At 42.3% G+C, this 26,493-nt stretch overlaps 1 protein-coding gene across 1 annotated transcript in view; it reads left to right on the top strand.

Moving 5' to 3' along the window:
• LOC308367432 (A disintegrin and metalloproteinase with thrombospondin motifs 2-like) overlaps window positions 1–26,493 on the top strand; it is a 167,871-nt gene that overhangs the window by 135,185 nt on the left and 6,193 nt on the right. The window contains exons 5-21 of the mRNA XM_080841340.1: window positions 5,231–5,314; window positions 9,628–9,784; window positions 10,802–10,907; window positions 11,334–11,477; window positions 11,818–11,950; window positions 12,925–12,954; window positions 14,534–14,647; window positions 14,874–15,019; window positions 15,443–15,618; window positions 17,775–17,908; window positions 18,960–19,083; window positions 20,700–20,780; window positions 21,727–21,890; window positions 22,098–22,257; window positions 23,468–23,600; window positions 24,341–24,545; window positions 26,211–26,343. Coding sequence (XP_080697466.1) covers window positions 5,231–5,314; window positions 9,628–9,784; window positions 10,802–10,907; window positions 11,334–11,477; window positions 11,818–11,950; window positions 12,925–12,954; window positions 14,534–14,647; window positions 14,874–15,019; window positions 15,443–15,618; window positions 17,775–17,908; window positions 18,960–19,083; window positions 20,700–20,780; window positions 21,727–21,890; window positions 22,098–22,257; window positions 23,468–23,600; window positions 24,341–24,545; window positions 26,211–26,343 — 2,224 coding nt within the window. The remainder of the gene's footprint in view (window positions 1–5,230; window positions 5,315–9,627; window positions 9,785–10,801; window positions 10,908–11,333; window positions 11,478–11,817; window positions 11,951–12,924; window positions 12,955–14,533; window positions 14,648–14,873; window positions 15,020–15,442; window positions 15,619–17,774; window positions 17,909–18,959; window positions 19,084–20,699; window positions 20,781–21,726; window positions 21,891–22,097; window positions 22,258–23,467; window positions 23,601–24,340; window positions 24,546–26,210; window positions 26,344–26,493) is intronic.

The following is a 26,493-nucleotide window of genomic DNA, read 5'->3' as shown; positions in this document are numbered from 1 at the left end:
CCGGCACAGGCAGGAAAGTTTTTTTTTTATTCCTAAAATGTTATTGGCATGGAATGACCTTTGTGCCACAGGTCCACAGAGTAAAATAGATGTGTGTCTGTACTAGCTGATACTAACATAGTCATGATGGTTACAAGCACTGTTGGAACTTGAAGATTGTAATTGATGAAGCTAGATTAGAGGTTAGATTAGTATTAGATTTTTCATTCTGAATGAGAACCCAGGTCTTTTGAGTCCTCTCACCAAAAATGCTCACCAAGTTCGCCAATATTTTCAAGAAAATTATATGTCTGCACAAAATAGACCTCAAACCTGACCATCCATACCAACACATCCAAAAATCTGTATTTAGGCGAAACAGTGTGAAGTTGTAAGATATTCTTTACTCGTGCTAGCAAAAAAGTAATGTATCATAACAGATCAATAGACCAGCAAGGTCACAGGCAAACAAACCTTGTTTCTATTTCTATAGCGACAAAACACTACAATAGTCTCAAAGTGCTTAACAGAGTCCTGGGCCTGAACCCCCTTAGAGCAAGCACAATGGGGACAGGGGCAAAGACCCCTGTTGGGATATACATGACCCATACAAAATTGATAGAGGGGAGGGAAGAGAGCATTCAAGTATTGTAGTACAGCTTAGTGGTAATACAGTGTGCTTGTAAGGGGGCACTATTACAAGGGTCAGTAGAGTAATGGAACAGAAAACTATGTTGAAGGTGGCAATGATTTGCTACCACAGAGTATGGGGTAGAATAAGTGCATGACAGTGTAGTGGAGGTGGGTAGGTGTAGGCCAAGGCTTTCTACAAGTAGATCAGGTGGAGAGACTACAGCAGCATCCCACAGCGAAGATAGTCTAGACTAGGAGGGGAAGAAAGAGACAAAGTGAGTGAGTAGAGTTTGACTGCCAATATGTGTATATGTACTTAGTTGATATGGTGATGAGGACAGTAGCTAGAAGATGTAATGTTATCAGTCACAGTGTTATGATATTTTATTTCCACAATGGCTTGAAGTGTTTGATTTTTGGATGGTTTAGCGGGACCTGTTGTCTGCTGTTGTATTTATAATCAACTCTTTACCTGGGCCAAGGAGACCACAGTTTTAAGAAAACTAACACCAGAAACTATCAATTACATGCTATTTTTCAGATTACTGATTTTTTCACATTTGAAAGTACACTGTTACCAGCTGAAAATATCCAATTTGGTCTGATTTTGCTTGTATAATGTATTTTAATTTTAAGAAATGTTTGGAAAGACTCAGAGCTAGTTGTATGCAAGACAGGCTTTTTAGATATTTTATTTCATCCCAGTCATTCCAAATGACACTGTCAGCTTTCCAATAGGTTCAGGATCAATCAGTATGCACACACACACAGAAACACACAGACACACACACAGACACACACACAGACACACACACAGACACACACAGACACACACACACACACAGACACACACACAGACACACACACAGACACACACACACACACACACACACACACACACACACACACTCACACACAAACACAAGCTTCTCTCTCGTCTCTCTCTCTCTGTTTCTCTCTATCACTCCCTTTCCTCACACCGCCCCCTGCCTCCCTCTCTCCTGCACCAGTCCTGCTCTTTCTCTTTCTCTGCAGTCTGTCCATCAGAAAGCTCATTATTTGTGGCTGTGTTTACATTCCAACGTCTCATTAGCAGCCTTCCTCAGACGCTCAGGACGTCATGTCTGAACCCCTGCACCAATTTGTCTGCCTCCTTCTCTCTGTCTCTCTCTGTCTCTCTCTGTCTCTGTCTCTCTGTCTTCTCTGTCTCTGTCTCTCTCTGTCTCTATCTCTGTGTCTTTGTCTCTGTCTCTCTCTGTCTCTCTCTGTCTCTCTCTGTCTCTGTCTCTGTCTCTGTCTCTCTCTGTCTCTCTCTGTCTCTGTCTCTATGTCTCTGTCTCTCTCGGTCTCTCTCTGTCTCTGTCTCTCTGTCAATTCAAATGGCTTTATTGGCATGAATGTACGATACACTGTTTCCAAAGCACTAATAATAATAACAATATACGGTAATAATAACAATAAAATAAGAATTGGTAATACAGGAACAGATACATTATCTAAATACCAAATAAAACAAATAGATACATACAAAAGTAAAGTCATTACAATTAATTAATTATAATAATAACGTAAAAAAGAAAAAAACATATACAGTAATAGATAAGAATGGATAAAAAACCTATGAGTTCAGGCCTATGTTTATAGGTGGTATGGCCTGCTCTCGGAGGATGTGGCAGGACTGCACATATTCAGATGCCAAAAAGATACATGTCTCAATTTCCCCCAGGAGGAATGGCAGTTTCTGTTGGTTAGCTAGGTTCATGAAACCAGGGTGGATGTTTTCGAATTGGTTGAAGTATGCATTTCTTATATTTTGGTACTTTGCACATTCCGTCAGAAAATGTTGCCGACGATCTCCTCCTACTCTCCCCTAGTGCAGAGGCGCTTCAGGAAAGTCTGAATATTGTCAATGAATACAGTCTTACATGGGCCCTTCCAATTAACCTGGATAAATCAAAAATCATTGTATTCCAAAAAAGACACTCCAAACACAATAATAATTACAGCTTCACAATTGGCGAAGAAAAACTGGAACAAGTTAAAAAATATTGTTATTCAGAAATCAATATAAGACACATGAAAGTTGTGATTTTAAATCAAGGTTATTTCACCAAATATTGATTTCTGAACCCTTCCTAAGTTAAAGCATTAGTATTGTGTAGTTTAAAAATGAATATGAGCTTGTTTTCTTTGCATTATTAGAGATCTGAAGACACTGCATCTTTTTTGCTATTTTGACCAATTGTCATTTTTCTGCAAATAAATGATCTAAATGACAATATTTTTATTTGAAATTTGGTAGGAATGTTGCCAGTAGGTTATAGAATAAAACAAAAATGTACATTTTACTTTAACACATACCAATAAATAGTAAAACCAAAGAAACTGATCATTTTGAAGTGGTCTCTTAATTTTTTCCGCGGCTGTATATTGAATAAGGTTGGACTTAAGCAACAGCCTTGTCAAACTCCTTTTGTCTGATCAAAATAATCTGTTAGTCCGTTGTGAATTTTTACACAGCATTTATTGTTTTTATACATATCTTTGATGATATCATACGTTTTGCCCCCAATTCCACTATCAATTAATTTCAACATATGTCCGTCATGCCATACTGAGTCGGAAGCTTTGCTAAAGTCAATGAAGCAGTCTCTGTCTCAGTCTCTGTCAACACAGCTGTCTCTGTCTCTCTCTGTCTCTGTCTCTCTCTGTCTCTGTCTCTGTCTCTCTCTGTCTCTGTCTCTGTCTCTGTCTCTCTCTGTCTCTGTCTCTCTCTGTCTCTCTCTGTCTCTCTCTGTCTCTGGTGAAACTCGTCCCCCATGGCCGTGCTAATAATTCTAGTCAGAATATGAGTCTGATACTGAACCATTGGGCTGTGATTATGGGGCGTGTTTCAACGAACCAGGAAAGAAAATGCCTCTTCGCTGAATTGGATACCTAGAGCTACCATTTGTTTCAATGTTTTTTTTGTCTACGCGTTAGCATAACCTATCAATAATGGTCTAGAGTGCTTCAGTTAAGACCTAAAATCCTCGGCAACATTCGTGTTGCTACACAACTAACCGAGTCAATGTAGACATAAAAAAGTCGTGTAGATAGCTTAAATCATATAAAATATGTCCCACTAAGCTCCCGAGACGGCGCCATCTTTGTTCGATGTATATTCTATCTATCTAATCAACTGAAGCGTTTGTTGGTCATCTGTCCATCAACGTATAAAGCCCGCCCTTACAATTTGATTGGTCAGATCACTTTTCCGAGACGTTTAATCTCTCCCAACTAGCTCAAGTCCAGACTGAATCTCCCAGACCAAAAATTTTGTGGGCGGAGTTCAGGCTGGTATCCAGGCTAGGGATTGTCTATCCAAGACGTATTGAAATTGGTAGAGGTACAGTACACGCCAGTGAGTGTGTGTTTGTGTGTGTGTGTTTGTGTGTGTGTGTGTGTGTGTGTGTGTGTGTTTGTGTGTGTGTGTGTGTGTGTGTGGGTGTGTGTGTGTGTGTGTGTGTGTGTGTGTGTGTGTGTGTGTGTGTGTGTGTGTGTGTGTGTGTGTAACCCTAGGTTTTAAATCAAATGTTAGAGCAATTGTGCTTGTATGAATTTGTGCAATTTGCTTTGTATGAATAATGAACTAAGGTCTCTATTATTGAACTTGCATGTCTTTTTTGTCCAATTACATTAAAAAGGGATTACTGTTTAAATGTTGGTTTAAAATGATTGTAATTTTGGCTGAAGAACACGTCACTTTATATCATTTAAGCCACCTTAAGTGAGTACAGTGGAAATCAGACTGAGTTGAGATGGACCTCACTTGGTATAGGTAGGATAATGTTAAGTCTAAAAGAATGATAATGAAAAAAAGCATTTTAAAGTGAATGTAAAAAATGTGCTGACGGTCATTTCGAGTGTATTATGACAATCAGAAGGTTTTTATTTTGCTACCAACAGATGTTTTGTGGATTTGTGTAGCACACGTAAAAACCGAAGCCTAGTTAGAAGTGACTCTTTTGTTTGATTGATTGTTAGCACGAGAGCACTTCTGTGTGGCTGGCTAGAGAAACAGTCTCTTGATGTTGGGCTGATGGGAAGATGTTTGATCTGACTATTAGAGGTGAAAGGTCATATAAGCTCTACTGCACTCATGTCCCCAAACAGCCAGGGTGTTTTTCCCATGCAAAAGTATTTAAATGAATTGAAATGCTCCAGGTTGCATAGACTTACAGCATAATATTTCCCAGGTACTGATGACTAAGGGCAAAGGTGTCCTTGAGTTGGCAGTGAATTGAAATGGGAAATGTAGTTGGATCCCTTGACACAGATAGAGGCCTTGAGCGTTGAGGACAATCCACTGTGATGCCATTTCATTTGGATACGCTGGTAACAGCCATGCAGTGCCTACTCATGTCATGATACCGGTAATGATTTGATGACTTTAATAAGAAATGCTCTGAATCTATAAGGCTGACTCGTAATGCCTTGTTATGTTCTGCTCTGAATCTATAAGGCTGACTCGTAATGCCTTGTTATGTTCTGCTCTGAATATATAAGGCTGACTCGTTGACATGTTCTGCTCATGAAATCAGACACTACATTCTAATGCTCCTCTCTGCCTCCACAGGTGAATGAAATCTACCATGACGATTCTCTTGGGGCACAGATCAATGTGGTTCTGGTCCGAATCATTGTGCTGGGTCCGGAGAAGGTAAAGTATTGAACAGTCTTTATGTATTCAGTTTCATTATTTTCTGTTTGTTTGATATTGAACAGTCTTTATGCATTCAGCTTTATTATTTACTGTTTGTTTGATATTGCACAGTCTTTACGTATTCAGCTTCAGTATTAACTGTTTGTGTAATATTGAACAGTCTTTATGTATTCAGCTTCAGTATTTACTGTTTGTGTAATATTGAACAGTCTTTATGTATTCAGCTTCAGTATTTAGTGTTTGTTTGATATTGAACAGTCTTTATGTATTCAGCTTCAGTATTTAGTGTTTGTTTGATATTGAACCGTCTTTATGTGTTCAGTTTCAGTATTAACTGTTTGTGTGATATGACAAGTCAGTTTTTTCTCTAAACATTGAACCTCTTATCTTTGAAAATGTAATTTGTGGCTTGCAGGCCTGCAAAAAAGATGGTTAAAAATGAAAGCGTCATTATGCAGGTTTTTATAGTTTTTTAGTACGCTTTATTCTCAAATGAATTTTGTTGTCATACAAACAACTGGTAAACACTGTTTAAAAAATACATACTGTAAATACATAGCTGAAGAGTTAGCGAGGTACTTCATTTACGTCAGAGGTGTAACGTCCCTTTGGTCACTGCAAGTCAGGACTGTTGGCTTTGAGCTAGTTCTCCTGCTAGTTTTAGACAAAACCTCTGGAATGCCTCTAGAAGTAAATCTGTGTGCTTTCCTTGGTGGCTCAAACCTTTAAAGGAACAACGGCCCTGTTGTGGTGTGCTTTGCCACTGTGCATCAGGAACTACCGGAACCATGAGTGGATGCAATAACACCTTTTGTTGTCGGGATTCAAAATCTGTCTGTATTTCATCCGTCACATGGATTGTGGAATTTGGTAATAAAAATAGAACTCATGGTTCAGCGAACAGAATCTGATGTTTGCTTTATTTATTTATTTAGATCAAATAATGAACAGAGTCACATTTTGCAGAGGCTGCATTCTTGCAGAGTGAATCTCTCTATGTGCGGGTGTAGGTGTGTGGACATATATGTGGCCATATTCAAATATGCAGCAGTAGCTTGTGCTGTTGGAGGCCTGAACACCTGTGGTACAGCTGGCATCTGGTGCACTAGTGTGTGCCTGCTGCATATACTGTGCATAATTAACACACAGGCACTAAGCCCTGACAGTAGCCACAGGTATTTGTGAGAAGATGGTGGCTTATGCCAAGCAGACAGCCACTTTGTGTTCTTGCACGTCAGGAAATGTTGGCTGTTTGCGTGCTGGCATCTTTTTTTTTTCAGTACAGTAGTTTGAGGTTAAATACAGATATGTTAGTACGCAAACATGTTGAAGGCGTTGCTTGCATACAGTACACAAGGAATGTTCTTCCATAAATAGTTAACTGCTCAGTTGATTAAAAAGGACCTCCTATGGTTCCTCTTAGGTACATTAATGAGCAGTTCCCTATAGGTTTGACAGCGAATCAACGGTGAAAGTATACACACATGCACACACAAACAAACACACTCCCTGACTGTGAAGTTACCTTTCCCCTCTCTCTGCCATCCTCCACCCCCCGCTCCGTGCGAAGCTTAGCGAGGCCTAGGGCGTGTTATTCCACTGGACTGAGCAAAAATGAGCAAAAGGGGGAACTAAAAGCATGGTATTCCCAGGGGAGTGTTTTCAAAGTCGCACGCCTTCACAGTTCAGCACCAAAGCACACAGAAAGCTGATGTTATGCAATCAGCTCTCTCCCCCCACAGGGACGTTGCAAGGCATTCTGGGAAGTTCAGGGAGGATAAACAATCAATGATGGCCCTCCCTCATTCATAAACACAACTCTATGAATATCTGCCTCATAAACACAACTCTATGAATATCTGCCTCATAAACACAACTCTATGAATATCTGCCTCATAAACAAAACTCTATGAATATCTGCCTCTTTCCTAAAAACCTCCCTTCCTCTCTCTCCATCCCTGTGTACTCTTACTCCACCATTCTGTTCTCTCTTGACACCTTGTCCTGGGCAGATATGACACAAATACCTCCTCTATCAGGTCTCTCATCTAAACTCCCAAAGTCATGCCAGCACAGGTACTACTACTTCTGCCATTGATAATTATCATCCTCCTCATCCATCATCCATTATCATCCATTATCATCCTCATCCTCATCCTCATCCTCATCCTCATCCCTACAGCCACTGCTGTTTCCTATGAGCATCATAGGTATGAAGTTCAGAGGCAGACACTTCAGTGTTTTACGTCTGAATGTCTTAAGTATTAGAATGTATTTTCAAACAGGCACCAGGGAGACATTGTTTCCTTCTTTTGTGGAGACTTCTGTGATGCTAATTGTAATGTAATAAAAGTCTAAGATAGTGCTGGAAGAGAATGAGCTTTGGGCTGCTTCACATGAGGAGCTTCTATGGAGCTTTGGTGCACTCAATGGTACATACCTCAGAAGCATGAGACAACTTTATAGAGAGAGCGAGACACACGCACACAGTCAGACATACAAGCACTAACACACACACACATGCGTGCCCACACACGCACATGCGAGCGCACACACTCACATGCAAACGCACACGCACACGCACACGCACACGCACACACGCACACACGCACGCCTGTATCCCTTGACCGTGAGTTAGTGACAACATCCCTCTTTTTTAGCTGAGCTGGCAGCTGGAGACAGCCCCACTGATTTGTGGGTAATGTCCCCTCTCCAGCACTCCACACCCCACCCTCTCACTGGCCCAGCCCCTGACACAAGACGATTAAGGCCAAACGCCCTGTACCAGCCTGTCAGCCATGTCACCTCCCTGGGGTGCAGGTGTCTCTCTCTTTCAGTCTCTCACACACACACACACACACTCACACTCACACACGTGCACACACAAACACAGTGGTGCATACACGTGAGCACACACACACACACACACACACACACACACACACTCACACACCCCTGATCAGCATGCAGCCTGGACCACAGCTCTCCTGCTCAGCCGAGCTGGCTGGCTGTCCATCACCCCCAATTACTGTGGCGCTGGTTGCTGACGGCAGTGTGGGACTGATCCGCAGTGTGACCCTGAGCACCCCAGAACACACTCACTACATCACCCTGGCCACGCCCATCTGGGGAGGGATGGAGGCTTTTACCCAAGCACTGGAGGGGTGAGATAGTATTAGGGTAGGAATAGATACACAGCCTCCCCCCGCCCCCACCCTGACACCCGCCCTCCATGTGTTAATGCATGAGGTCGGAGTGGGGAAATAAAAGCTCAGAAATGTCTGCTGCCGGTCCTTTATTATGTAATTATCATTGTTTTAAATAGGCGTCTAACCTGCTGGGGGGAGGTATTGTAAATCTCCCATATGGCCCTCCTTTTTTGGGTCGGATAAACATCATGAAATCTCTGTCTCATTAGGAAAACCAAAATGTTTGGAGAGGGTTACATTGGGTCATTGATTTGTAATGAAATAAAAAGTAAATTGAAATATATCTAAATCCAGTGCATATTGTTAATCCATAATTGCACTAAAGCCATGTTGTTTTACATGGACCATGAAGTATCACAGCCCATTGTGATTCCCAACCCTTACTGAGTACAAGGGCTGTGTGCAAGTGGGCATTGGGTGTGAGTGTTCTTTTGAAGAGGTATGTTCGTGTATGTATGGATAGTGCGTGTGCTTGTGAGTGCATATGGTGTATCCAACCAATCCAAGATCCTGTCTGTATGGGTTTGTGCCTCACCTACGGTCTGGCCCCTGTGTGACCAAGGGTTTGCACATTTATCTGATTGTCACATCAAGTGCCCCCCCTACTGGCAGAGAGTGAAAGCTGCAGCGGACAGCTATGTCTCAGTCTTGGCGATTAGTACCAACCTATGAAAGACCATTCTGTCCGACGGATTGAAATAGGGATGCAAGTACATATACCACATCACCATTTGTAAAATCATTCAATTGGTAAAGTCATGGTGTCATAGTGTGTGCAGGTATCTGTAATCTTATGTAAACACAAGTTTCTATTTAAGTGAAGTTAAACTAAGCTTCAAATTGAAAGCCTAAGTATGAAGTATAATGAATAAGAAGTTTGACTGTTCAGTTGACTCTGGTATCAGTTTGATTTGCCTGCTTTTTGGCAGACAGAAGCTGCTCCAAGAGTCAAGAGTAGGTCTGTGAACAGTATGCATACTGATTGTCTCTCCCTCTCTCTCTCTCTGTCTCTCTCTCTCTCTCTCTCTCTCTCTTTCTCTCTCTCTCTCTGTCTCGCTGTCCCTCTATGTCTCTTTTCTTCTCCCTTCTCTCCCTTTCCAGTCTGCACAACTGATAGTGAAAGGAAATCCCTCCATGAGTCTGCAGAATGTGTGTCGCTGGGCCTTCCTGCAGCAGAAGAGCAGCACAGATGACACCGAGTACCATGACCACGCCATCTTCCTCACACGCCAAGAGTTCGGCCCCACGGGCATGCAGGGTATTTCTATTGCACATGAATACATTCAAATATGCATCTAGTCACTCGCACACAGATACACACAAACATTTACAATCACCACACATAAAGACACACACACACACACACACACACACACACACACACACACACGCACAATTTCTTGCAATCACACGCAGTCATGTGTGCCCAGTCTTAAAAGAGTTCAACAGAAAACTCCCAGATACAGAACAGTGGCTTTAGATACCAGCATTCCGACTAGAAGGGTAGAGAAAAGTGACACAGAAATGCTCAGATGTTGTTTCCATATTTAACCTTTGCTTATATCTTTGCACATATACACATAAAAACATGAAACACATAATTCACAATCTTATGGACCTCCTCACACCCGATCATTATGAGATAAACATGTGTGCATCATACATGAACCACTCAACACACATACTGTATACACTCCTAAAGGGTAGATATCTGTACAAGGGCAAGAGTGTCATAGGTAGCACATGTGTGCACAGAACATGTGTGTGTTGTACGTGTGTAAGATTAATAATATGAAATGTGTGAAATAGCGGGTCCTAATTTCATAGGGTAATGTGCACTGCGAACAGGCTTTGTGCATTAGCAACCCTGCAGTGAGAATAGGCTGGGATTCCTATATGAGCTCATTTCACTGACACAGGATCAGTCAAGCAGGAAGAGCTTGAGTAGATGTGGCAATGAAGTCATTCTTTATCAGCCAATCGCAATGGTAGAGCAAACAACACACTTCCAGTTGCGAACGCGGTTTACGCCAGAGGTTTGTGTGAGAGAGGTCTTGCATGACAGGAAATCCTTTCATGGAAACAGATGTTGCAGACTGCACACCCATGTGTGTGCTGAAAACCTTGTTCAAGTTCTGAAATGAGCTTTAACTCATGCACGGCCCATTTTCCCATCGATGAAGTTAGGGCCCAATATGTGTGTTCTCAGCGTTTGTGGATGGCAACAAAGTGTGAAGAAGGCCTAAACCAAACACTTCTCTGTGATGGTTGACAGGTTATGCCCCTGTGACGGGGATGTGTCACCCAGTGAGGAGCTGCACTCTCAACCACGAGGACGGCTTCTCCTCCGCGTTTGTGGTGGCACATGAGACTGGACATGTGTGAGTATATACATCACTGTGTGTGTGTGTCTGTGTGTGTGTGTGTGGGGGGGGGATGTGTGTCTGTGTGTGTGTGTGTCTGTGTGTGTGTGAGAGTGGGGTTTGTGTGTGCATGAGTGTGAGGGAGACAAACAGTACAATTGTGCACTGTGTGTGTGCATGTTTGTGTGTGTGTGAGGGGGGGAGGGGGTGCATGTGTACCTGTGTGCATTTTGTTGTTTCTATGTGGGGATGTCTATGTCTTGGTGCTAATTATTCACATGTGCATGTCTTACTACTTATGTGTGTGTTTCTTGTGTTTGTGTGTGTGTGTGTGTGTGTGTGTGTGTGTGTGTGTGTGTGTGTGTGTGTGTGTGTGTGTGTGTTTGTTTGTTACTGTTTGCTTGCATGTCCTGAAGTATGTCCATTGTGCTTGATTGTGTCCAGGCTGGGGATGGAGCACGATGGCCAGGGGAACCGCTGTGGGGATGAGGTGCAGCTGGGCAGCATCATGGCCCCTCTGGTGCAGGCCGCCTTCCACCGCTTCCAGTGGTCCCGCTGCAGCAAACATGAGCTCACACGCTACCTGCAGTGAGTCCCAGTCTTACACTGGTGCACTTTTACACACACACACACACAAGCATACACACGCTCACACACACACACACACACACACTCACACGTACACACACACACACACACACGACACACGCACGCACGCACACACACACACACGCAACACAGACACAAACACACACACACACACACAAATGCAAATAATAATGCATTAATTTGCCGCACATGGGTAGACATTATTAAGCTTGTGACACACTTTTCCAAAGTATCTAATTTCATTGTGTTGCTATTGAAACATGGCCGTCCACCACATCTGTGTCATGTTGTCCCCTGACTGCTCCTCTGCCTCCCGCAGCTCTTATGACTGTCTCCGTGACGACCCTTTCAACCATGAGTGGCCATCCATTCCATCCCTGCCTGGTCTGCATTACTCCATGAACCAGCAGTGCCGCTTTGATTTCGGCGCCGGCTACATGATGTGCACAGCGGTGAGTCCAGGCTCGAGCCCCTCCTGGTGGTCACTTGGCACCTAGACACACCAAGACCACACAGAAGCGCTCCTACTCTGCCAGTGTGGACCGTAAGAGAACTCACAGACTTGTTGTTGTGGTTCAATGAGGCAATGATGGGAGATTAGGTGAGAGGAACACCAAAGCTTCTGAAGTGTTTGTTCAGACAGTTCAACCCAAAGTCTACCTGTCTGCCCCACACTGTGAACTGTTACTTGGTCAATGCAGCAGTAAACTTAGGTAGAGTAAACCAATACAAACCAGAATAGCAAAAAATATTATAAAAAATCTTGATGTTCGATTGAAAGCAGACCAAGGAGGTAATAGTTATGAAGGAATAATTTGATTAATGTTTAAGAAAAAATATCTTTTCCTCCCAGGATCCATTCAACATTCCTCTATAATTCAAAATATTTCTCTAGGTAATGTCATTCTTTGTAAAAAAAAAATTGTCAGTTACAGAGTGAAACTCTGTTTGAAATCCACAGTTGTAAATAGAGCAAAAACACTCTTCATGGTCATCCATGAAATTCAACCTGCTGTGTTGAGATGGCAAAGCATCCACCATTTCCCCACCTTACAGTGAAGCATACATTCTAATGTTGCCTGAGAAATCCCTATTTAACCTGCAGTAACATTAACCATCACTCTTGGACACTCTTGGATGTATTTATTTATTTATTTTTCGCACGTCACAGATATACACATAGGTATTCAATATCAAAGCATTTTAATTCACCATTTAAACAACATTTTAAACACAAAACATTAGTAAATGTGAAAATCATCCATAAGTACCTTATTATGTATATCAAAAGATAGAAAATAAGTTTAAACATTAGTTATCACAGAACTATTTAGACATGCAAAAGCATAAGCCAAAGTGCCCAGTCCAGACCAGCTAGAGTGACTGCTTGACTGTACTGTGTTCACCTGTCCACCCATTCCCATAGCTGCAAAAGGTGGGACAGTCAGGAAACCAGGTAAGGTGATCCCTTTCGTAGAGCCACACGGCCACGCTTTCTTTCCCACTTAGTACAATCTGGTACCATTTATCGTTCGTTATTATTTCTTCAGAAATAATAGTACGTTTTTCATATTTTTCTTTAAAGACCATCGTCACATTACAGACACTCTGCAGGAGGCTTAAAGCTAACTAAAGATATCTCTCAGGGCTTTTTTAGATACATTTCTGCCCCATATATTCTTCAGCATTTTGAATGACAGTATTTTCCTGAAAGGTAAGAGGTTTTGACTGGGTGGCAGAGGTCTTCTAGTCTCACTCTGGCCAGTAGAGACTGCACTGCTGACACTGTGGACAGGCCAGGGGTCAACATCCTACACACAAGGCCAACCATGAAGGAGCATCTGTGGTAGTGCTTTGACTAGTTAAGCTTTGACCTTTGAACCACGAAGGAGCATCTGTGATAGTGCTTTGACTAGTTAGGCTTTGACCGTTGAACCCTGAAGGAGCATCTGTGATAGTGCTTTGACTAGTTAGGCTTTGTCCTCTGTACCCTGCACTGACTCCCTGACCTGTCGGAGGTATCTCACATAGGAATGCCCAGATGGGGAGGTGTACAGAGGGAGACAGAGAATACGACAGTCTACCAATCAAGAACTCAGACCCCTAGGATGTCTTCAGGCCTCTGATGGCCTGACAGCAGCAAATTATACATTCTTAATTCTTTAATTCTTTAATCCATTTTTGTAATTAATTACTGCATTATACATGCAAATCCTTATTACCGGTACTATTAATTGGCTCCAGCTTGTTTTTATATGATAATATGCTCTCTCTATACATTTACATTGAGAGTCGCTCCATTTATAAGCTCATCGCTGTGTCAACCATAGTCTGTTGATATGACATCACAAGAATACCAAAGTTAAGACCCCCTGTGCCCCACAGTCCCAGCACTTCAGTGTCACAAGTGTCAAGAAAGGCACCATTGAACTTTGAACCTTCGCGTTTATGTGCCCTCCTTGCTCATCCTGTCAGCCACTGATGAAAATGGTTTTCCTCATGTTTGATGTTTATTTGATGAGTATCTTCAGTTTGGTTGGTTTTGCATGTAGTGGCATTCTGTTTCGTGTTCGTATCTATATACTGTGAAGATTTGGTTGTTGGGAGGTAGCCCAGACGTATCCCTGTGATTCATTGTGCTCCTTTATTGTAATCTTGTACCTGTACATTGTCCAGTCCTGTTCATCTAATGTGGCTGTTGTTCAACTATGCACTCTGTTTTACTCCACATGAAAGTTGAGGGAACATGTCTGGGTTTGTTGGAAAGTTAGTTTCTCTATTTGGAAACACTGTTTCTGTTAGAGATAATTAGAGTGATGACATGTATGTATGTGTTTGAATGAATGTATTGCTGAATTGTTTGAGTATTCATGAGCGCAAGTGTCTACTTGATCACTGTGTTGAAAGTGCATTGGCAGATTGGCTGAATATTAAAGTGTATCTTAAATCTGTTCAGCTGATCTGTGATGGGCATATTTAGCAGCGGTATTGGGAAGGAGTGAGTAAGCTGGTCTGGTTTGTTTTGTCCTCTTCAGTACCGACCATTTGACCCATGCAGACAACTGTGGTGCAGTCATCCCGACAACCCTTTCTTCTGCAAAACCAAGAAGGGCCCACCCATCGATGGGACTATGTGTGGCGATGGCATGGTACACACACACACACACACGCACACACACACACACACACACACACACACACACACACACACACACACACACACACACACACACACGCAGATAGAGGCATACATTATACGCATACATTTGAGAATGAACAATTACATTTGTATTTACATTTACAGATAGGGCCCCACAATGTTATCAGTTTGTCTGACAGTAACTCTTTACCTCTCTCTGATGTGTCCTTGTGCAGCACTGTTTTAAAGGCCACTGTGTGATGCTGAGCCCTGACCTCATCAGGCAGGACGGTCAGTGGAGCTCCTGGAGTCCGTGGGGTCAGTGCTCACGCTCCTGTGGGGGAGGGGTGCGTTTCCGCACTCGCGACTGCAACAATCCTTAGTGAGTGTGTGTGTGTGTGTGTGTGTTATCTTTACAAAACACTTCATCGTATGATGCTATATTGTATTTTGAGAGAATTCTGAAGTTATCCTATGTAATAACTTCAGTATTTGCTGAAATATAACATGGATTTAAGGCAAATTCATTTATAAATAAAATGCCTTATGATTAGTGAGATTTCCAATCCATATGGTCATCATGCTGTGGGTTCATTTTGAGTTTCTGATACACTGGAACACTACATGTTATATGTACGAGGTACATAATGCATGTATTTGTGACATATTCAAAACGATGTCATTTTCCCATCATGCAGTACATCTTATCTGTACATCTATCATTACTGGTTTTTGAAGTTCACTGAAAACAGTGTGGTTTCCGTAGTGCTTAGTGCTAGTCTTGAAGTGGCTTGTCTCTCTTTAGCCCTGCCAATGGTGGCCGCACCTGCCTTGGCCCCACGTACAAGTTTGAGCTGTGCAGCCGCGAGGAGTGTGACGGGCCCTACCAGGACTTCAGGGAGAAGCAGTGCCTCACGTGGGCCCACACCCTCGACGACCAGAATGCCAAGCACCACTGGCTGCCTTACGAGCATAGAGACCGTAAGCATCGCCCAGGGCTAGGTTTCATAGCGCTTATTTCACACTCAAGAACATTTCTCTGTGAATGTAAACTCAACTCTAAAGTTCACCTTAATCCTGGTTCTCGAAACAAACTGTTCCTATTCTGAAATCTAACCTTGCTCTGCACTCTGATTACAACTTCACCCCTTTCACTGATGAGGTTTCTGTTTGGCAACACATGAGCTTATATATAACCTACTTCCCTCAGCCTGCCAATCTGTCTCATGTAATCACAACAGCCAAAGCTGCATGTCTCCCTGCATTCAACCTCCCCCACCCCTCTCTTTCTCTAGGCTTGCTCTGCGTTACCACCGCAGTCAACCACCAGCAGCTGTTGTGAATCAAAGCACATGGAAATTCAGTTGTTACAAAAATACCAATTTCTATCCCACACTTTCCACAGACTTCCTAAAACAGGGATTGCATCATCCAAGAGTGTCTGGGGGTACGCTGTAGTAGAGAGGTCCTCAGGGATATGGATGAGATCATCATCTTTGAGGCCAAACAGACTGACTCACCAGACTGCTTCATTGCTGCCTCCTAAAACTAACCTAATGTCAGATAATGCTGAGGTTTCCATTAGTGTCAAGTTTTTTTTCCTTTAAAAAAAATAAATGATCTCTCCTGCTTAACCCTGTTATGACTGTATGGGTGTACCATTGAGGAGGTGTAGACCTGTTTCTATTGCTAAAGACAGCTGGGGATGTCTCATCAGCATTGCTAGTGCTTCGCTGTTTGCTACCACTTTCCACTGCTTAACACCACTATCAGGACATCCATTATTGACCAAGCAACTCAATATAGAGATGAAACGGTCCTGGAAACAGTTTCATGAATTAACATTCTATATTACCTGCTTACATAAACAAATACAAGATCATTGTTTTCTTTCTTGATTGTCACAGTATCTTACTTATTTGACCATTCTTCACTACCCTGTGCCATAATTATGACAGTGCCTTTCTCTTATGCCAATAGAGCACCATTCCTGTCAGGCCGGTGCACAGCTGGTGGATGAGGTGGATTATTAATAGTGAGACTAAGGCTCCATCTGTCTGAACTTGTCTGTCTGAACCTGACATATAACATGGATAAGCCCTTCATAGAAAATTCCTTTTTAAATTGGAATGGAAAAACTGTCCTGAGATCAGGCACGGGTTACATATTTGGGATGGACAGTTGAGTCGGCTGTAATAGCATAGCTCCACCATGAGTCACTGCGAACAGATCGGATCCAGTCCAATCCATTCAGATGGATTAGACGTTTGTTGACTCTAAATATGAAACATGTTGCATACAGATTTGCCCTTCTGTACACATCTGCCACACACGAGGACTAGAGGGGGGAAGCTTTATTCTTGAAACATTTCGTGTGGGTTAATGATTTCTTGCTTACTAGACTGAAGGAAAAGTGCACTGAAAAAATATGAACCAATACCTAGGGCTTAGCATGTCATGAGATCTAGCCACTTAACCCCATGAGAATGGCAATGGTTTAAATGTGGGCTCCTAGAGTCTCTCTCCCACTTCCCCGCCCTCCTACAGACTCAGCAGCCAGACAAGTGAGCCTTGTGAATCGCTATATAATTCAAATCAGTTACACTGTGATATGATATGCAAAAACATTTATGAACACCTGTGCATGGACAAGTCCTAGAAGTGCTGAAGAGCATAGTATTCATGTGTGTGTGTGTGTGTGTGTGTGTGTGTGTGTGTGCTGAACAGTACAGTATTCATGTCTGTGTGTGTGTGTGTTTGTGTGTGTGCTAAAGAGTACTGTATTCATGTGTGTGTGTATGTGTGTTTGTGTGTGTGCTGAAGAGTACAGTATTCATGTGTGTGTGTGTGTGTGTTTGTGTGTGTGCTGAAGAGTACAGTATTCATGTGTGTGTGTGTGTGTGTTTGTGTGTGTGCTGAAGAGTACAGTATTCATGTCTGTGTGTGTGTGTGTGTGTGTGTTTGTGTGTGTGCTAAAGAGTACTGTATTCATGTGTGTGTGTATGTGTGTTTGTGTGTGTGCTGAACAGTACAGTATTCATGTGTGTGTGTGTGTTTGTGTGTGTGCTGAAGAGTACAGTATTCATGTGTGTGTGTGTGTGTGTTTGTGTGTGTTTCTCCCTCCCGGTGACCCTCAGCCAAGCTGCGCTGCCAGTTGCACTGTCAGTCCAAGGAGACTCGGCACGTGGTCAGTATGAAGCCCATGGTGGAGGACGGCACCCGCTGCTCTTACAAAGACCCCTACAGTGTGTGTGTGCGAGGCAGCTGTGAGGTTAGTGTGTTGCACTCAAGCAGTCTACTGTAGAATGTGCTCTTAAATAAAGCAGTCAGAACAGCTCGACTGAACGGACTTTAACCATCAATTGCTACATATCAGTACATCGAAGTAGTTTACACAAGAATTACAAAAAATTGGGTGACTTTGTTTTGCACGAAGTGCACTTGTGTAGTGAATTCGCATAGTTTTGTGTGTAAAGTCTGTCAACATATACCTAGTATGTATTAATATATTCTTGCACCCACAATAACTGCATTTGTGTGCATACATGTGCATGCTTGTATAAGTGTCTGTGACTTGTGTGTGTGTGTTTTCTGCTGGCAAACTCTATTTTTCCTGTAAGTGTGCGCCGCAGTCAGGGCAGAAGGACTCCCGGAGTGATGCCCCATTAGCTGGCCTTGCGCTGCTGGCGTCCTGTTGCGCTGGAGCAAAACACATTTAGTTTCACTGCATCTCTGTCTTTTTATTTTGATTTAAGGACTCAAAGACTCGACCTGTCTTCTTTAGCACGCACACCATCAGAACAGTAACACCCTCTCCCCCTCCCTCCCTCTCTCTGTCTCCCTCTGTCTCCCTCTCCCCCTCCCTCCCTCTCTCTGTCTCCCTCTCTCTCCCTCTCCCTCTCCCTCCCTCTCTCTGTCTCCTTCTCCCTGTCTCGCTTGCTTCCCTCCCCCCTTCCCTCTGTGTGACAAGCAGTGATTGTGTAGAATCCCAAACAGGGCAGAGGGTCAGGGGCTCGAGAGCCAAACTGATAGCCACGAGCTGAGCTGAGGAGGCAGTGTGACATGTGCAGACAGGCAGGGGGGGGTAACATCTTGGATTTAGCCAGCGATGGGCTGAATGCCAAAATACTGTAGCTCTTATGTCAGGGTTGGAATGAAATGCTAAAAATGCTAATTGTGTGTGTGTGTGTGTGTGTGTGTGTGTGTGTGTGTGTGTGTGTGTGTGTGTGTGTGTGTGTGTGTGTGTGTGTGTGTGTGTGTGTGTGTGTGTGTGTGTGTGTGTGTGTGTGTGTGTGTGTGTGTGTGTGTGTGTGTGTGTGTAGAAAGTGGGCTGTGATGGAGTGGTTGGCTCCATGCAACAAGAGGACTACTGTGGTGTCTGTGGGGGTGACAGCTCCACCTGCCATACCAGAAGGGGCAACATCACACACTACCCCAAAAAACCAGGTACATATCTCCTAAACCTATACACACACACACACACACACAGAGAGTATGCAGTGCATACATGCATGCGAATCCCTGTGCTTAACCCCAAACACTAAATAAATGATGCATGCTTAATCCATAACATATCTGTACATGAATACATACATGTACAGTATTAATCTCAAGTTGCACAGATAAACATTTCATGCTGCGATGAGATAGTGCTGTCTTTACGACTTTTTCAATGTACATATGCGCTAATGTCATGTACATTCAGGCCCCCAATAGTAATTATAATTCATAATAACTGATGTGTTATAATTATATACATGTTTGAAAGATATATTCATATGGTCAAAATCATTACTAGTTAATGGGGTGGGTTTGCTTGTGTGTGATCTGGTGGAAATGCATTTAGATGAGTTGTGCTGATGAATGACAATGGCACTCATCATTCATTGAGTTTAAGTTGACATGTTAGTTTGAGCTACAGTCCTTGTAAACGGTGTCATTGACAGACTGAGAGTGTATGTGCTATGTATTTGGTGAGCCAGAACTTTGTTACCGTACTGGAACAGAGTGTATGTTTGTCTCCACGAGCCTGTCTCTGTTATGTATCATCGTCATGACATGCTTTTGAAGTGTCCGCCAAGACAAACACAGCACAGAGCACAACCAGTGGAACTGTCATAACCGCGTCAATGCAGATGTAGAGAGGGAGAGGTCCCCAGCACACAAGCAGAGCTCATGAGTTTATAAGGTCACCATGGTTAGTTAAAAGAGTTTAAAAGGACACCATGGTTAGTTGTTGGTCTTTTCCAGGTCAGACTTTGTGTCACAAACCAATGTTTTTATACCATGTTGAAGCTGAAATCATATTTTATACTCTCAAACTGTTTTTGATTATCTTGATCAAGCGTGCTTATTACTATTGCAGAACAACTTGCTAAATGCAGGCTTTGAAAACAAAAGTGTGTTGTTAGTTGTTTGGTGTGTGTTGTCTGGGCATGCATACACACTCATGTGATAAACATTGCAGGCATCCAGTGGAACTGGCCCATTCCCACTACATTGCCAGATTTGTGACCAATATGCACCAGATGGTTTGTGCTACTTTGTAGGCAGGCTGTCTGAGGCCGAGACTAGGCAACGGTTAAGCAGTCATTTTAAGCAAGGCATCGCCATCTAGTGGTTCAAGGAGTAAATCAAACCCAAAAATCCGGGCTGGAACTGTGTGACAGCACCAGAGGCCCTTTTTGCTTTCTGTGACAGCCCTCCTAACCATACTGTTCTCCTCTCAACCTTTTGTTGATGAGCCTTAGGTGATCATGGGTGCCTAATGATGTGTGTGCCAGATTGGCAGCACATATGGTTGGCATGCTGGATACAGTGTTACAGGACCCTGAGGAATGAACCTTTGGATAACCTCTGACCTGAACACACCTTCAGCATCCCCTAACCTCAGATCAAAAAAAAGAAGCTTTGCATTTTAAGATGGGATTTAGGAGAAACTCCTCCAATATTTATTATAGAATGGGTAGAATGTATATTTGTTTAAGATCAATAGTGGATTTCATGGGATATCACTGAGGACTAAAACACGTCCTCTGGTTCTGTTTTCATTCTGGTTGCAGGTTATCTGAGAGTACTTGAAATCCCTCGTGGGGCCAGACACCTCCTCGTCCAGATCCCCAAGGGAGACCCACATTCCTTAGGTAGGAGCTCTTGTCTAATGTGGGTCCCACTGATGGAAGGTATCCACTGGTTGGGTCGTTTTTATGCTCTTACTGCATGATGACCTAACAAGACAAGGAAGGCCTAAATCCTGGATGGGAAACACAAAACACATTTCAGAGCGTAGCCAACTGTATATAATTAGGGTTTATCTGCTGCCAATGTGTGTGTTTATACTGCTAGTTCATTTATTTCATTCTCTAGATCAGGGGTTTTCAACTGGTTTTGTCTCAGGGACCACCATTCTTACTAGAAAGGAATCCGCGGCCCCCTGATGTGCCTGCGCGCTCGCGTGTGCGCGTTCATTCGTGCATGTTTGGGGAGAGGGGAGACGTGTCAGTGTAATATCTGGGCATGGTGAAGTCCACACAGCCTGTCTATTCGTGGCGAAATGGTAGACAGCGACAGTCTCATATCATTCTCTTGCCCTGTACTTATTCTTAAAAAAAAAACGCTCTCACACAGGTAGTTTGAAAGTTTGCAAAATACACCTCATTGCTTTTGCAGCAAGCTCTGGAAATTCGGTCTGGCAACTTATCCAGAACTTAGGCTACCATAGACTGGATAGGTGCAAGGCTACATTCTGTCAGCGTGAATCACCTTTATATTATTTTAGACATATTTTTCTTATTTGAGACATTTTCAAGAGTAATCTGGAAATGTGTTGAAATATCAAAGCAATTTTTTATTTATTTTTTAATCGCGGACCCCCTGCAATACCGCCGCGGACCACCGGTTGAAAACCCCTGCTCTAGATGATTTGTATGCCTTACTGTTTAACCTGTTTATAAATGAGTTCAATGGAACAGTTTATATCTATTGTTGTTTTTTATAAATTAGTTCAGTGGAGCAGTTTATATCTTTTGTTGTTGTTTATAAATAAGTTCAATCGAACAGTTTATATCTATAATTGTTGTTTCTCTGTAGTGGTGAAGAACAGGGCGAACGGCCAGTTTTTCCTGAATGCAGACAGAAAGTTCCCAGAATTCACCTCTGTGATTGAGAAGGGTGTGGAATGGGAGTATGAGAAGGACAAAGACAAAGAGACCCTTCAGACCACCGGCCCTCTTAGACATGATACAGTCATTCTGGTATTATATATATTGACCTCCACACACACACACACACACACGCACACACACACACACACACAGACACACACACACACACATACACACACACACACACACACACACACGCACACAAAACCCTATGCATAAATATGTAAACCTCACAATCAATCTCAAATCTCTCACTCAATTATTTAATTAATCAATCAATTAATCTCTCTACCTCAGATTCTAACCACTGGAGAGACAAATATCACCCTGACCTTCAAGTTCATCATCAAAAATGAGTCTCCCTCAGCCAACGACAACATCCTCCCTCTGGATGATATTGCCACATACAAGTGGGTACTGGAAGGATGGTCATCATGTAGCAAGCCATGTGGAAGAGGTATGAAGCGGCACACTGCAATAGACCCTTTGGCCCACACAAGACATAGCAGGATAGATATTGTTCACTTTAGATTTAGAAACTGAAAGTATGCATTGCAAACATTATTATCTGTTATTGTTGGGCCATTTCTCCAAACATGTGTGCACAACAAGAGCGCCACCTGGTGTTTAAAAGAAGAAATTGTCTTGATGAACCTCCATCCACTTGACATTTGACATTCCCTATTCAAACAGTGTTCTAAATGAATACCAATCTAAACTACACACTGGAACCACATAATAGTAAGAGTGTGGTGGGATTGCCACTGTCATCACATACTGTGCCCCATAACATTGCATTACATCATTCATTAATTCATTAAGCTTTTTGAAATAATTAACTGTTGCTTACCTCATCACAAAACGTAACCCTAACTCCTGATGCTAAGGGTTACAGATGCTCCTAAGGCAAGAATGCAAGAATGACCAGGAGTTGTCATGGCATTAAATACACTGAGAGCTCTCCTGAGAGGCGCTTACAATTGTGACATGAACTTGGTATAAGTGTGTAAGATAAGATAAGATAAGATAAGATAAGATACACTTCTATTCATCCCGTTAGGGAAATTCAGGTGACATAGCAGCAAGATTATGAAGTGAATAAAAGGGACAACAGAAATGGGAATCAAACATACACATAAAAAAAATAATAAAATAAAAACAGCCCAGCTTCCAGTGTACTGGCTCTGATGAAGACTTATCACAGGCTTCTATAGTTTAGCATATTATACATAGAATATTCAGAATATACGACACATTCATTACGTAGTCTTAAGACGGAGAGTAACAAGCTATCACATCCAGGAGTGACATGCTTACATTAGAAACACATTTGACCAAATAAGTATCTTAAATTCAATGACATTCTACTGTAATCTGCCCTCCATTCTCTAATTAATCCCAATAACACCTCATATCTAGAGTCATTCTCATTCCAGATCACTCACCTAACTTTGACTTTGACTATTTAACATCTGTTCCCTTGTAACTTAATTCTTTCTGAACTACAAGGTGTGAATATTACTGGTGCTGAAATATTCATTTTGGTTTATGCTGTGTTATGTTTTAGTATTTAACACCTGCTGGCGTGTGTGTGTGTGTGTTTGTGTGTGTGTGTGTGCGTGTGTGTGTGTGTGTGTGTGTGTGTGTGTTTCTTTTCCTCGGCAAAGGCCAGCAGCATCCACGTTATGCCTGCATGAAAACCACAGACCTAGAGAAAGTGGAAAACCGCCACTGTGCACACATCAAGAAATCGCCTACAGAGAGTATATACTGCAACATGAAGGAGTGCCCACTACCCATGTAAGCTGTGTGTGTGTGTGTGTGTGTGTGTGTGTGTGTGTGTGTGTGTGTGTGTGTGTGTGTGTGTGTGTGTGTGTGTGTGTGTGTGTGTGTGTGTTACGGGTTGGAGGTGAAAGGAAGGCTGATTGGTTGATTGATTGAACTTTGAAATTTGACAAAATAATGTATAAACTGTGGTAAATAACCAGGAAATGACTGTATCTCTTTAAAATAATAGTCTTGACTGAAACTAAGCCTGTTAGGCTTCATAGTTAGAAACAATATATGACTTAAGTCTTCTTTATTGAATCTGTCCATTACTTTTCTGTTCATGTTCTCTTGACAGTGTAGTTTACAGATAGGCCTAGGATGTAGTAAGGTTAGGGTCAGGTTTAGAAAGGTTAGGGTCAGGTTGTAGTAAGGTTAGGGTCAGGTTGTAGTAAGGTTAGGGTCAGGTTTAGTAAGGTTAGGGTCGGGTTTAGAAAGGTAAGGGTCAGGTTTAGTAAGGTTAGGGTCAGGTTGTAGTAAGGTTAGGGTCAGGTTGTAGTGAGGTTAGGGTCAGGTTGTAGTCAGTTGACAGTCTGTTGACAGCCAGATGATATAAAGTGGAGATCCACATTGAATGTTTCCACCAAAACATTAATTCTCAGATGAAACCCTTAGTCTTGGTGAAGTTGTTAAGTTGATCTCACCTTATTCTGTGTGCTTGACCAGTGTGAGTGTTTCTCATCTAGACTCTGATCTCTAATCTCCTCCTGTAGTTGGGATGTCAGACCCTGGGAGCCGTGCAGTGAGACATGTGGGAAGCTGGGCTACAAGACACGCGCTGTCTCCTGCAACAAACTCCTGGAGGATGGCACCAAGCTCAAGATCCGCAACAAATACTGCAATGACAACCGGCCTGATTCTCGCCAGCCCTGCAACAGACACCCTTGCCCACATTGGAAAATTGGGCCCTGGTCTGAGGTGTGTGTGTGTGTGTGTGTGTGCGTGCGTGCGTGCGTGCGTGCGTGCGTGCGTGCGTGCGTGCGTATATGGGCCATTCTACCGAATTCGTGTAATATGCAGTCCCTCAACAATAAAAACTATTTACTAAACAATTAGGTATTTAGGCATAGATATTTACTAAGAAAATGTTATGGTCTATATAAACCCAATGCATTAAATGAGATAGTGATAAGCTTAATATATACAAAATCATCATTTATAGGGTACTTTCTATTGGGAAGTAGCTGTCCCCAACCCTGACATCTAAATTTCAATGCCTTTAAATAACACTTTTTAATTTTTTTCAATTTTTTTCAATTTATTGAGGGTTTAATTTTTAAATCAATTAACTATACTCAAAAAATCATGTCCCTAGTTTTCATGTCAATACCGAAACACAAGAGTTTTAGTTCATCCCTGTCCCTCATGGTTGAATGGTAAGTAGCTAAATCCCGTAGTTTTTATATAAATGTTTGTCACTACCGAAACCCATGTTTTCTTCAATTAAGTAAACCTTTTGGGGTTTCATGCAAAATCTTATGTTTGTATGTGTGAACACCTCTTCAAAGATTAGTTTGCAAGCCGTGTGCTTGCTAGAATTCTTTATTTATGCTTAAAGTTAGCTAGAATTGTCACTACCGAAACAGTCACTACCGAAACATATGGTAGTGACCAGATGATTTTGGTAGTGACAAAATGAAATGGTAAGTAGTCCAAACCCATAATTTTTAAATAAATGTGTTGTGTGCACTAAAGGGCGGCCCAGAGCACCTTTTGGAAGATTTTGGGAGAGAAATGATCATCCATCCAACAGTGCAGTCACTACCGAAACAGTGCAGTCACTACCGAAACAGATAAATTGTATAAATTGAACTTGAAAATTTGGTAAAACTTTCATTTTTATGGATTTCATTGTGCAAACCTTCAAGAAATATTTGTAAAAATACTCTTCAAAGAAGGGAAGGAAACACAATCTGAAGAGGTCAATAATAATACCTTTTTACTATAGTAAATGTGATGTTTCGGTAGAGAAAAAACATTCCAACACATTCTGAAAATACAATATAAAAATTGACTGTTCTTTTACTAGATATGTGTACTTTAGACATGGTACAATATACATACGGACAAAGTTTTGGGAATAAAACATAAAAAAATTCAAAATATTTCCGACGTGACTTTGCACCAATTCGGTAGAATGGCCCATATACAGATAGCCTCCATTTTAGGGTTCAACTTCAGTCCAGCATCATTAATTGGTACGTACAAATGACTGTACCAAACATGAACAGCGTCCGCCCAGTTAAAAGTGAAGTCACTGGATGGAACTAAAAATGCGGAGATTAAACAAAATATAGTCGGCACATCTGGCCAATTTTCTGTTTACTGCACATGCTCTGGCTGCAAAAAGCACTTACTGTGCAGAATCTGGCTCTAGTTTTGCCAAAATGGCAGACCAATTTTGGCTTAATTTCTTCATAACGTAAATGCAAGAAGCCATGCTGTCCAATCACTGTTTTTTTCTTGAAATATGGTTCTACCTTTTCACTGTGTGTGTGTGTGTGTGTGTGTGTGTGTGTGTGTGTGTGTGTGTGTGTGTGTGTGTGTGTGTGTGTGTGTGTGTGTGTGTGTGTGTGTTCACAGTGCTCTGTCACATGCGGCAGTGGGAGTCAAGAGCGGCAGGTGCAGTGTCGTAACCGTGGTGACAACGATGCATCATGTCTTGAGGACGGGAAGCCGGCCACCCTGCAGAAGTGCTTGATGTCTCCCTGTCAGAGTGAGTGTCCCTTCCCTTTGTGTTTGGGTGATATCCACAAGACTGGCCTCTGGCTTAGAGCTCACAGAACACAAAGGACTGCCTCTGTGGACATTCATGGCCTGTGTCTGTCCAGCCTCAGAAACAGAAACAGGAAATCAAGTTTCTCCT

The sequence above is a fragment of the Sprattus sprattus genome (genome assembly GCF_963457725.1).
Source record: "Sprattus sprattus genome assembly, chromosome: 6".
Classification (NCBI taxonomy): Eukaryota; Metazoa; Chordata; class Actinopteri; order Clupeiformes; family Clupeidae; genus Sprattus; species Sprattus sprattus.
Note: the sequence above shows the minus strand (reverse complement) of the source record. Positions and strands in the feature narration are given on the sequence as shown.